Source organism: Diabrotica undecimpunctata, chromosome 8 (genome assembly GCF_040954645.1).
Source record: "Diabrotica undecimpunctata isolate CICGRU chromosome 8, icDiaUnde3, whole genome shotgun sequence".
In the NCBI taxonomy this organism is placed as follows: domain Eukaryota; kingdom Metazoa; phylum Arthropoda; class Insecta; order Coleoptera; family Chrysomelidae; genus Diabrotica; species Diabrotica undecimpunctata.
Window position 1 is genome coordinate 103,317,504 of NC_092810.1, and position 12,802 is coordinate 103,330,305.

The window sequence follows — 12,802 nt, forward strand, 5'->3', positions numbered from 1 at the left end:
CGCTGGCTATATTTATATTATGGTACAGGTAAACTTTATTCATGTTCTCTTGTCGACTGAAGTGAATTTGATACTTTGGAATCGAATGTATGTGGTTTTTAACACTTTAATATCCGAATCAGATATTCTGTTCACAGGTTTGTATGTTTTCCTCTGTTGTCTCTTTCTGGCACTAGATTTTATTCTATCTTCTTGTGAACAATATTATTTACTGTGCCCGTAAAAGCTTGAAGTCCATGGATATTTAAAAATTCTGTTTTACATACACGTGTAGTTTCACCATTACATTTCAACATTAATTAAGAAGACTGCATTACTCTTTCTATGCGATTCTTGATGTTTCTGCTTCTTTCGGTGGGACCTTTTCTTCTTAACAATATCTATACATCCAATAATTAGCTATTTTGTAACTTCCATGAACCTAAAAAGTAAAAGAAAAATTAGCTATTTTGTAACTTCCATGAACCTTGTAGGTTCCAAAACTCGTTAAAAATATTACTCTCATGGCTCTGCAAGGCGGTCCCAATTCTCGACCATGTACTTTTTTTTTTGTTTTGTCGCTTACATATGGTTGCCCTTAATTTCGTCAATTTTTTTTTTTTTTTTTTGGTCTTGAATAACAGTGTTTATTTCTTTGTCTCTACCGACTTGTTGGAGTTTTGTCGGGTGTGTTTGGTTTTGTCCTTTTTCTTAACGGATCTTGTTCATTATCCTACAACAAAATACAATAATATAACAAGCCATGTCACAAGTCGCCACAATTATACTTTAATCTTGAATAGTAATAATGTGACAAGCCATATTTAACAAAAAATTACCTACATTCTCATCACTTGAGTCACTTCTAGATTGTAAATAGTCAGGATCACGGTCACTGTCACCAAAAGCCGACTCAACTTCAGTATTTTTCTTGCTAGAATCGTCAAAACTCACAGAAATATCCGAATCGCTTCTGCCCCCATGTTCGCTATTTTGATGTGGCTTGTCATTATGTCGAGGAGATACTAAGACAAATTAGACACGTGCAATAGTTACCATATGTTTATCGCACCATCTATTAACAAAGAGCTGAAATGAATTGTCGCTTGTTATATTATGACTTTAACCCAGCATAGCATCAACTCTTTCTGAACGCATGTGTGACTTGTCATTGTTTTAGATTCTTCTTCTTCCTATGCCGTCCCCATTAACGGAGGTTGGCGACCACATTTTTAAAAGCTTTTCTGTCTTTTGCAACGTGGAATAATTCGTCTACAGTCATGTTTATCCAGTCTCGAATATTTCGCAGCCATGACTTCCTCTTTCTACCTATTCCCTTTTTGCCATCGACTCTACCCTGCATGATGACCTGCAGAAGACTATATTTATTATTTTTCAGTATGTGTCCAAGGTATGCCGTCTTGCGTACTTTTATCGTTCTCAACAATTTTTTGTCTCGACCCATCCTTCTCAGCACTTCCTCATTGGTGACCCTGGCAGTCCATGGAATTCTCAACATTCTCCGGTATATCCAAAGTTCAAAGGCTTCGATCTTCTTAACTATTTGCGCTTTTAGTGTCCATGTTTCTACCCCGTACAATAGTTGCGACCAGACGTAACATTCAACAAACCTCAGTCTCAGCGCAGTATTCAGATTTTTGTCACAGAACAATTGCTTTAATTTTAAGAACGCTGCCCTTGCCATTTCTATTCGTACCCGGATCTCTTGGTCTGGATCTAATTCTGTGTTGATGTAAGCTCCCATATATTTATATTTTGTCACTCTCTTTATTTGCTGTCCACCAAGAGTTAGTTGTTCATTATTTATTGGACTCCTTGATACTATCATAAATTTGGTCTTATCTGTGTTGATGTCAAGTCCCATTTGAATGCATTCACTATTTATTGCATCTAGTAAAGTTTGTAGTTCTTCTATACCCTCAGCCATAATTACCGTGTCATCTGCAAATCTCATGGTGTTTATGATTTCTCCACCAATTCTTATTCCCTCTTTTCTTTCCCATAAGGCTTTTCTGAATATGACCTGTGAGTACACATTGAAAAGCGTCGGAGACAAGACGCATCCTTGCCTAACCCCTCTCGCAATCGGTATATTATTCGTTTCTATATCGTTCACCTTTACTACTGCTTTCTGGTAGTGTTTCACATTAAGCCATTCAAATATAAAGTATCCAACTAGTAGAGAGCATTGGAAAGCAGAAAAGTGCTCGATTAATTTTTTTCTTTTATTTTGGGTAAACAATGAAAAAAAGCGAAAAAACACACAACGGACTGTATATTTCTAAAAAATTCGTAAGTCTAAAATGTTTATTAGGGTTTTTATGCTGTTATTATTCTTTTTAACAAAATGATGTTAGTATTGGTAAACATCTTTAATAATAAAAATCATATTAAAGATGTTTAATGAGCTAACATTAACTTTAGCTGATTAAATAAGCTAACAGCATTCCATAGAAGGTCCACCTTCAGAATCACAAAATATTTTGTCAATAATTAATAGCTAATGGTGCTTAACTCTTCCTAATATTTCATTATTAACGCCTTCAGCCTTTATTTTTACATTTTAACATTTTATTTACATAAAAAACATGCTTACTTTCGGGTTTAATTTGCAATATTTTTTTTGTGTGTAAACATTTTTTAATTTAGGAAATCTCATTTTAAAGAGAAATATTATTTTCAAGAAACTTGTATGTTAAACGTTTTTATCGAATGCATAGTTTTACGAATTCGAGTATAGTTTTACGTTGTACGAATTCGTAGTTTTTTCTCAATATTGAAATGAATGAAAACAGTCCCTTTTTTTATCAAATTGCATACGCAGTTTCTATCGACATCTTCTAGATATTCCAGTAAAAAAATAGCGCTCAGTAATTTTTTGATTTTTCAAGTGATTATTTGGCTTTGTTTCATGGGATAATAAACTATAAACAACTTATAAAGTTAATTTAATTGAATTATTTCTTTATTTATATTGGTCATAATTTAATTTGGTTTAAATATTGCATTCATTTTTATAAAATATTTATTTACATTCAAAAACAATATAGAATGATTTCTCCAGAAGTTTATATTCCCATAATATTATTAACATAAAAACATTTTTATACTATTTTTTCATCCAAATGTGGAAATTATATACCTACATTACATAATTATATTATCAGGTAAACCTAATTATTTGCATTGGATAGATGGGTTAATGATTCGCTGATTAATTGTAATAATACATGTCATTGACAATTAAGTTCCATTATGTCTTAACATAAACAGAACAATATTTACTATATACAGTGATCGATTTATAATATTTATTCAGTTCGACATTATCCGTTGACAAAGGTTTTTTAATATTAATCTGTTTACTTACAATCGACACATTAAGTATATAAATCATAATACTTTAGTCGCCAGAGAGAAAAATAACTCTTAACCTCTAAAAATCATACGAATGAGCTGAATTTTACTGAGAATGTGAATTTTGGGACTTAAAAAAGATAAAATAAAATTTACCACTCCTACCTCCGGGCTTCGGGGGGGAACGAAAAAACTTAATTTACCAAGAATTTGTACACCGTAGAAAAAAATATTTTAAATAAAAAATGAAGCTGGGATAATTTGAAACAAAATATTTATTAGTACTTTTTGCGTCGATTATCACTGCACCCATGATACTTACTATGTCTAACAAGATAGGATCTTCCCGTAGCACAAAATCGGTCGTGTTCGCGCATGCCGTCATTGGAGAGTAGAATTTGAATTCTTGTTATAGTTAAATGGGATTTTTATGCATTCTGTGATGAAATTATTCAATTAGCAAAATAATAATCGTACACAAAAGGATATCTCCAAACTATTTATTAAAGATTATTTATTGATACATACAAAAAACTGACATTACGAACGTGCAACTCTCCAATTACGTCACGACTTATGCGCAATATCTTATCTTCTTAATCATAGTATCATGACTGCACCGAGCTTTTGATATCCTCCCTGATGTCTTCTGGGCTTTTGAGTTCTCAGTCTTCCGAGTCCGAATCGAATTATTTAAAATTCTACATAATTCTGTTTAACTTGGTTTAATGTTATATAATTCTTTATATAATCTCCATAATCCTTTATTTAATCTTATTAAGTTTTTATTTTATTTTATTTTGGTACAGCGTTGACGTATGTTAAATGTCATTTTATTTTTATGGTAAAGGTGTGTTTATCTTACCCAGTGACATAATAAATATATATTATACGTCATTAATATTACCTTAACATTTAAAGTAACTTATATTTTCGATATATAGCAATTTTCGAAAAAATTAATAATAATAAATATTCGTATTATTAATTATTTACGTAATTAATATATATTAATATATGTAATTAACATTGTTAGTATTTTTAATTGAACCTATCATTTCAAGAATAAAATATGAATGAAATGTCAGATTTGAGTAGTTTGGATTTTCTTTCCTAGATGGCGTTAGGTTTCAAATCTCAAATAACGTAAAACTTTAAATTATTTTATAATAAATTCTACCTTAAAATTATTATTAAAATTGATTAATTGATTAATGTGACTTACAGTGTGACCTGTCATCATAGCCTTTTATATAAATAGTTGTACATTTCAATTTTTTTAAGACTAATTCTAATAAAGTAGAATGATATATACGTGGTATCGTATTTTAGTTAAAACTGTTTTGAATAATATTTACTAGTTAATAATGTATTGTTTTCAGATGCAAAAGGTGAAATACAGGGACCTTTAGAAAAGTATCTTAAGCCAGGGTCCGGTCTTAGGCTCCAATGTACAATTCTGCAAAGCACCGAGGTAACTTTTTATGTATATATATATATATATATATATATATATATATATATATATATATATATATTACACAATTAGAGAGTTAAAATTATAAGTATTGTATTGTATATTATTCGTATGAAGTTTAATTTAGTTATTTACAACTAAAAAGGGCAGAGCTGTTGTGTTTCTCTAACTCTTTTCGATGTATGGCGATAACCTGTTACAGGAGAATGAAAATTAAATTAGCCAAAAAATACTAGTCTTTCTTCTTCTTTAATTTCAGAAGAAGAAAAAAACCCAATGACTTTTACTGTAACATACCTAGTTAGACACAATGTCTGATTCATAATCATCTAATACAAAAACATTAGACATTTTAATTAATTTGTATATGTTTTGACATCTAATTAAAGTAAATATGTTGAAAAATTAAACAAACTAAGTAAAAGATGCCTGTCAAAATTTACAAATTCATTTAAATGAACTAGATAAATGGTTAAAACTGTGGCGAGTTAAAATAAATAGCAGCAAATCAGCACATATAACATTTACTTTACGAAAAGAGAGTGTACCATCTGTGAGCATAAACAATACCATAATACCCAAAAACAATGATGTTAAATACTTGGGAGTACATTTTGACAGCCAAGCGACTGCAACTAGGATTAAAATACAAGAAAATGTATTGGTTCATGAACCAAAAATCCAAATTAAGTCTACATAATAAATTATTACTGTATAAATGTATTCTAAAGCTAGTTTGGACCTACGGTATACAGATATGGGGTACAGCATCTAATTCCCACTTACCGAAACTTCAGCGTTTCCAATCTAAAGTTTTAAGACATATCAACAATGCACCGTGGTATGTGCCCAATTATGTTATACATCGAGACCTTCAGATCCAAAATATTAAAGACACCGTTGTCTCACTCAATGGCACTTACAAAAATAGACTACTGAACCACCCAAATACGCTTGCCCAAGACCTACTTAAGCGACCGAGAAGAGGAAGACTTAAACGCCGTGATACCTTAGACCTTTCTATACTTTTACATACATAAACGTGTACTCTATCATTTTATAGCTACACCTTATACTATATATACCTATAACTTATAATTGTGTGTGTATTTTAACTATTGCTATTTTTTTTAATATGTTATGTCCCCTGTGTTAATTATGTAATAAACTTATTGAATATCATATATCTATATATATATATATATATATATATATATATATATATATATATATATATAATAACCTATATATAGATTATATATCTTATTATATATATACTATATACTATTTACAACTTATATTTACATATTTTAACATGTTTGTAAATGCAATGAAGAATCTCCATATTATTTGAAAATATTAAAAGATTAAGGTTTGTTGGAAAACAACACTTAGAATTTATTAATTCCTTATAAAGTTCGTTTATAGTAATAACTTGTAAATCACATTCTAATATAATATGTGTTAGATCGCCTATTTTACCACAAGTACAATTGGGAGTATTTTATAAGCCGATTCCATGCATGTAAGATGGAGTAAGAGCATGATTTGCTCTCGGCCGATTAATGGTCTTTTTGTAGCCAGTTGGTCTATTGTAAATCTTTCATTCACTCTTGATATACATTCTAGGATTCTAAAACCCTGTATCAGCTTGATCAGGTCTAGATGAGTGGTGCTATATTTTTTGGCGATACTTCATATTCCCTGAAAAATATTTTTCATCTGCAATCTAATAACTCGCAGTTATGCAAGGTATTGTTGAAAATTTCAGATCATCTGCTATAAAATTTGCAGATTATACTGTAACGAAACTAGTTATGACTTTGAGCTAATTTCTGCTTCTTGTCTGTAGACTTTAGGACTTATGGTAATTTCTCTTGTACAGTATGAGGACATAAATAAATACCTGGAATACAAAGATATATTTTCGTAATGGAATATAAATATTTAAATTCCGCTACTAGTGAATATTCCTGTATCAGACACTTCTGCATTATTAAATCCGTCTTTGTTACAAGTATAACCATGCAGTCTAAGTAGAATGTTTCGTCTGTCATATCTCCCTAGTGGGTAAATGTTCAGTTGGAACGGTAATTTAGGCTTGTTACTGCCTACCATATGGTCAAAATTTATTTAGTATCCCTGATTTTATTTATAATGTTATTATATCCTCATCTTTTATTACGTTGCTCAGATTTCCTTGTAGTCTACAATATCTCATTGTTAACACGTATTTTACAAGGATCTGCAAAGAAAAGAGGTCAACAGGGCCTCCATAGCTGCTTTTGGTGTGATTTCCTGTAATTTCAAGGCAAGTTTTCTCTAGAAACATCAGATATGGTCGAGTCTACTGCCATGTGCCTAGTGATATCAGTTCTTTTTAGACTACCTAAAAGTGTATCTGACAAGTTCGTTCGGGATCTTTACATCATTCTAAGTGTATTAACCTCAATCCTTAAGTAGTGAGGAAATACTTACATGAGCATACTTTGAGAAAACTTTTTAAATATTGGACATTTCTGCAGTTTATTATATCTACCCGCAATGGTTTTTCAACGATTATCTTTTTACCCTTTTCAGTTCCTTTTTATATTCAGTTAGAGCTTTGCGACAATCGCCCAATTCACCTGATATTTTGGTAAAATTAAATTGTCTTCGGACTTCTGTCCTTTGATTTACAAAGTTGTTATTCTACCAGAACACTTTTCTGTCAGAATGTCCGACTATCTTCAAACAATTGTCTTCGAACACCGAACTGAGAAACTTTTGAAATTGTTTGGCATATATACTGTCTATGTACAGTGTATACTTTATCGTTCTTTTAACTTAGCCTAAACAATATTCCAGGTCTGCTTAGGGTTACAAGGGACAGTCAACATAGTCAGTTAAAACATAGTCAAAACATGACACCTCCTCTAACACTTGCCGATATTTTAAAGTTAAGATAAATAGTTCTAGCCACGTGAGTCGTGGCTACTGCTATATCAATTACCTTTGTTTGTTGTGAAGTTATGACAGTTAATTTGTTTTCTAGATTTAGTATATCTAAACCTAGATTTGTGCCCCAAACTGTGATTGTGCTGACAAAAGTTAGATGGTGCGCATATGCATCATAGCCGATAATCAATTGCAGACCATTTATACTTCAATTTCATACTAGTTGTTCCATCTCCCTTGGTGGTGGTTGTTTGGAATCATAATATAAAAGATATGCTGATACGAGAATTATCTCCTTTATAGTTCCTTCCCCTATAATCATTATATTTGCCGTTTTTAAATCCCTGGAGAGAAAATTCATTAACGACAGTGTTTTAATATATGGTTTGACTACCATACAGGTTCCTGGAAGTTGCCCGATACCCGATTGACTCTTGTAATAATGCTATATTGAACATTCTCATAACAATAGGAAGTTCATGGAAGCTGTCTTACTAGAGCTGATTTTAAAGGATACCTTTATAATATACATGTAATATACATTGAAATGAGCACCCCTAAACGCTTTAGAGGAAACGTCATTATTGATCGCGCAGTTTCTTTGATTGACGTTGATTTTTGTGTTCAACAACCATTCTAGCATATAAAGGCCTTGATTTGTTTCCTAAGTTTCTTCTTCTTCTTGATGTGCCTATCCGTTACGAATGTTGGCGATCATCATTGCAATCTTTATCTTATCTGCAGCAGCGCGAAAAAGCTGCACAGATGTTGTATTGAACCAGATTCTGAGGTTCTTTAACCAAGATGTTCTTCTTCTTCCTGGACCTCGTTTTCCAAATATTTTTCCTTGCAGGATGGCTTGAAGGAGAGCATATCTGGATTCATTTCGCATAATATGTCCAAAGAACTGTAACTTTCGGGATTTGATGGTTGTCCCTTAGTTTAGTCCTGATATTGTGTTTCCTTTTCTGGGGACGCAGGTGAGGATCATAGGGCGGATAGGCATAATATCTGTATTGACTATGGTTAAACCTATTTCCTCTCACAGACATTTCATAGCCCTCACCACATCAATAGTCCATTTTTTGGTATACTTTTTAGCACAGTTATCTGCTATCGGCACAGTTATCTCCGTTGAGCTCCAGAAAGGCGTTTTTTAATAATTGGCCGAGTCGGTTTCACTTAGAATATCCTCTCACACAATACTACAATACTTCTACGGAGACAGACTCCACGACTAAAGTCGCCTCCCCATTTGTTTATTTTTATAAGCTCAGAATAGTCAATTATTACTGAGCCCTATTCTGATAGATCTCTTTTTATTTGAATTTTACCAGACATTTTGTTCTGACGAAATGCGATGTAGTACTGTGAGACGTGGCAGTCCGCCCTTACTGTACTAATGCTTTAATTCCATGTAGTTTGTCAGCACTGTGGGGTAACTGAATGGTTTATTTTTATATATCACACTGTTCACATATCCCAATACCAATAAATTCGATAGTGTAAGATCAAGTCATCCTGATGGCCATTCAATGGCTTCTCGCTTGTATATCCGCCGATTTGGATATATTTGATCGATGTACTGCCAAACATAAATTATGTAATCTATTGCTCAATCTTACCAAAGCCATATAAGTTCTGGATTTGTTGGATCAGGACACGAGATTTTATTTTAATACTAATAAATACAGTTTACTATTTTTGTTGGGAAAGGCTACAATTTTAGTTTAAAATTAGGTTTATTTGACGTTTTGACACACACACACACACACGCAGTGATCAACCCTGCCCCTAGGAACATGTGTATACCAATGTAAGAATGGGATCCACATGTCCGAAGATCAAACCGGTCACACCTCGCTAGTCGAAGTGGTACCTATCTGACCCCCAGGCTTTTCCACCACCCCTCCTCATCGTGTGACTTACGTGAGGAGGCTTATGATCTGAAATTTACTTAAGATGCCCTGGGTAATAGGACATCCTCGGTTTTTAGTGAATGTGGTTATGCCACCTAACTGTAGGGGTAGCCACATCTAGGCTTTTCTCCCTATTTACTTTACTGACTCAATTGATTTTACTCTAGCTTTACGTCGGGACTTGAGTCCCTAAAAAAAGAAAAAAGAGCGTGTGTTCCGACCATAGAGCCATCAGCCTGAGCTGATGACTCTACGTCCGGAAAAGAGTGTGTGCTCGGTCACTCAGCCGCCGATTTGGCAAAATAAATTTTGTTCTCCTCGCCGGCTGAGCACCCGAGAGGGGTCCGGCCACCAAGCCCATGCATGCCGCACATGACCTCAGTGCTCGGATTTCGCGAGTAGATCTTTCATTTCGATCTGCCTTAAGGGCCTAGTCCGCGGAGCGATATATAGAAGGCCTGGCGGGCCCCTTCTATATTTGCTATATAAGGTAAATTTACGTTAAACGGTTTAATGAAAAGTATGAATGTATCAATATGAATTTACGTTATTTAATCAGAAAACACTTTTTTTTTTTTTTTTGTTTTTTTTTGTTTTTTTTTGTTTTTTTTTTGTTTTTTTTTTTGTGGACTTCCTTGTGGCGTCGGGACTATAAAATGCCTGGGCAACAATTCTTTCCTTTTTTCCTTAATCCTATTTGTGTGCGTGTATTGGGGTGTGCATTCCCAAGTGTATAATGCTCTCACACACCCCGGTGTATATTGGACTTATAATTACCTAAAAACCTAAAAAAGAAAAGCGTACCCTCTCGCCAGAGTTTTTTGGTGTGTTTTATGATTGACTGCATTTCTTTGTTCGTTCTTCTTGCAACCATCTTATTCTTCATTTATTCGTTCGGGTTCTCCCTATATCGAGCTATCTGTTGTTTTGGTCTTCTGTGTACCGTCCTTGTGTTTTCATTGTAGTTAGTCAGCTCTCTTAACATTCTGCTGGGGTGGTTTCTTAGTCCGTTAAAAATTTCATATGCTCTCTCGTCTAGCGTGCGTAGGATTCTTGTTTGTCCTGAGTCTCTATATACATATCTCAAGGGTACGTACCTTGGTATCTTAAGGGCATCTCTGACTATTTGATTTTGAGTAGTCTGTATCTTTTTCCTGTTTGTTTTACAGGTGTGTCCCCACGCAGCGGATGCATATGTTAGGACTGGCAGGATAATACTATTCGCAACCCTGATTTTGGTTTTAAATCGTAGTTTACTTTTCCTTCCAATAAGTGTTGAGAGCTGACTTTTCAACGCTTTGGCTTTGCGTATTTGCTGATTGATGTGCTCAGTGAACGTTAGCTTCTTATCTAGATGTACCCCTAGGTATTTAGCCTGGTTGGTCCAGTCTACTGGGGTGTTTTCGATTGTAATTTCGCGATTTGGTACACTTCTTCTGTGACTAAACATTACAGCCTGTGTTTTATCTGGATTTAGGGCTATTTTCCATTTTATGCACCATCTTTGGAATCTGTTTAGTGCTCTTTGCAGATGATTAGCTGCATGATCCGGGTTTCTCCAGCTAACAGCTATTGCTGTGTCGTCAGCGTAAAGACTCAACAGAGAGCCTGGCTCTTTTGGCGTGTCGGCCGTATAGATGGTGTACAGGTACGGCGACAGCACCGCTCCCTGAGGCACACCCGCCTCCAGGGTCCCGACTTCGGATAGGGTTGCCCCTACTCGAACTCTGAACCTTCTGTTGGCAAGATATGACGCAAGGAGGCATGTCATCGCCTCACTGTAACCAAATTCATTCATTTTATAGATGAGTCCATGGTGCCAGACTCTGTCGAAGGCTTTGCTGACGTCCAGAAAAGCTGTAGCTGTGTACATTTTTTCATTAAATCCTTTGGTGATGAATTCTGTAAGTCGTAGTACCTGTAATTCACAGGAGTGTTCGCTTCTGAACCCGAATTGAGCCTCTGGTATGGTTCCTAGCATTTGTGATTCTTCATTAAGTCTTTTTAGTATAACTCTTTCCGCTATCTTGCTTATAGATGATAATAAGCTGATAGGTCTGTAATTTTGCGGAAATGTGCCGTTTTTACCAGGTTTTGCAATCATTATTACGTGTGCCTCTTTCCACCTATCTGGGAAAGATCGTAGTTTTAGCATGTTGTTTATTATGTTAGTGATATAAACAATAGCTTTTGTTGGTAGATTTTTCAGCGCCCTATTTGTGATGTTGTCGGGTCCTGGGGCTTTTTTGGCATTTGTCATTTTTATAAGTTCCTTTATTTCTTCGGGAGATGTATGTGTAATACCTATTCTGCCCTTTTTCCTTCTAAGTCTTCTCGCTGTTCTTTCTACCTCTTCTTCAAAGTCTATGTCATCGTCGGGGTCTTCGTTGTTTCTACACGCCCTTTCTAGTTCGTCCTTCATGACTTCGGCTTTGTCGATTTCCGTATGGACAATCCCGTTTACTCCGTGTAGGGGAGGTATGGGTTTCTTGTCCTTTCGAAGGATTTTAGATAACTTCCAGAAGGCGGATTTGTTAGGATTTAGCTCATCGATATAGGAGTCCCAGCTTTCATTTCTATGATTTTGAAGTTGTTTTTTCACTTCCCTGTCTAGCTCATTTGCAATCCTTTTGTCTTCTACCATTCTTGTGCGGTAGGCTCTTCTTCTTTTCCGGTTTTTCTCTTTGATTAGGTTTTGAAGTTCTATACTTATATCCCTGAATCTTCCTTTTTGTCTTGTGATTGTTTCGGTTTTGGAGCTGGCATCGATAGCATTGTTTATTGCTTGTTCTAGTTTTATTACACTGTCTTCTAGTTCTGTAATATTATTAATTGTTGGGATGTTACCGATGTTCTCGCTCACAATTCTTCTAAAGTTTGGCCAACTTGTTTTCTTTCTGTTGTGGGGCTGCAAATAGTTCAATTCTGTTGCGCCCAGGGTCAGGACGATTAGGTTATGTGTCGAATCGCCTTCATTTAGAGAGTGTATCTCGTATTGTTGACCCACGTTGTGTAGGATTGCAATGTCGAGATACGTAGGGAGTTCTCCGTGGAAACATGTCGGTTCTGTTGGTCCGATGACATATGTGTTCGGTCTGTTCTCGAGATGGTT

At 34.5% G+C, this 12,802-nt stretch overlaps 1 protein-coding gene across 1 annotated transcript in view; it reads left to right on the forward strand.

The window, feature by feature from the left end:
• Positions 1-12,802, forward strand: part of dpr13 (defective proboscis extension response 13) — a 258,704-nt gene that overhangs the window by 88,261 nt on the left and 157,641 nt on the right. Inside the window, exon 4 of the mRNA XM_072540668.1 lies at positions 4,740-4,831. Coding sequence (XP_072396769.1) covers positions 4,740-4,831 — 92 coding nt within the window. The remainder of the gene's footprint in view (positions 1-4,739; positions 4,832-12,802) is intronic.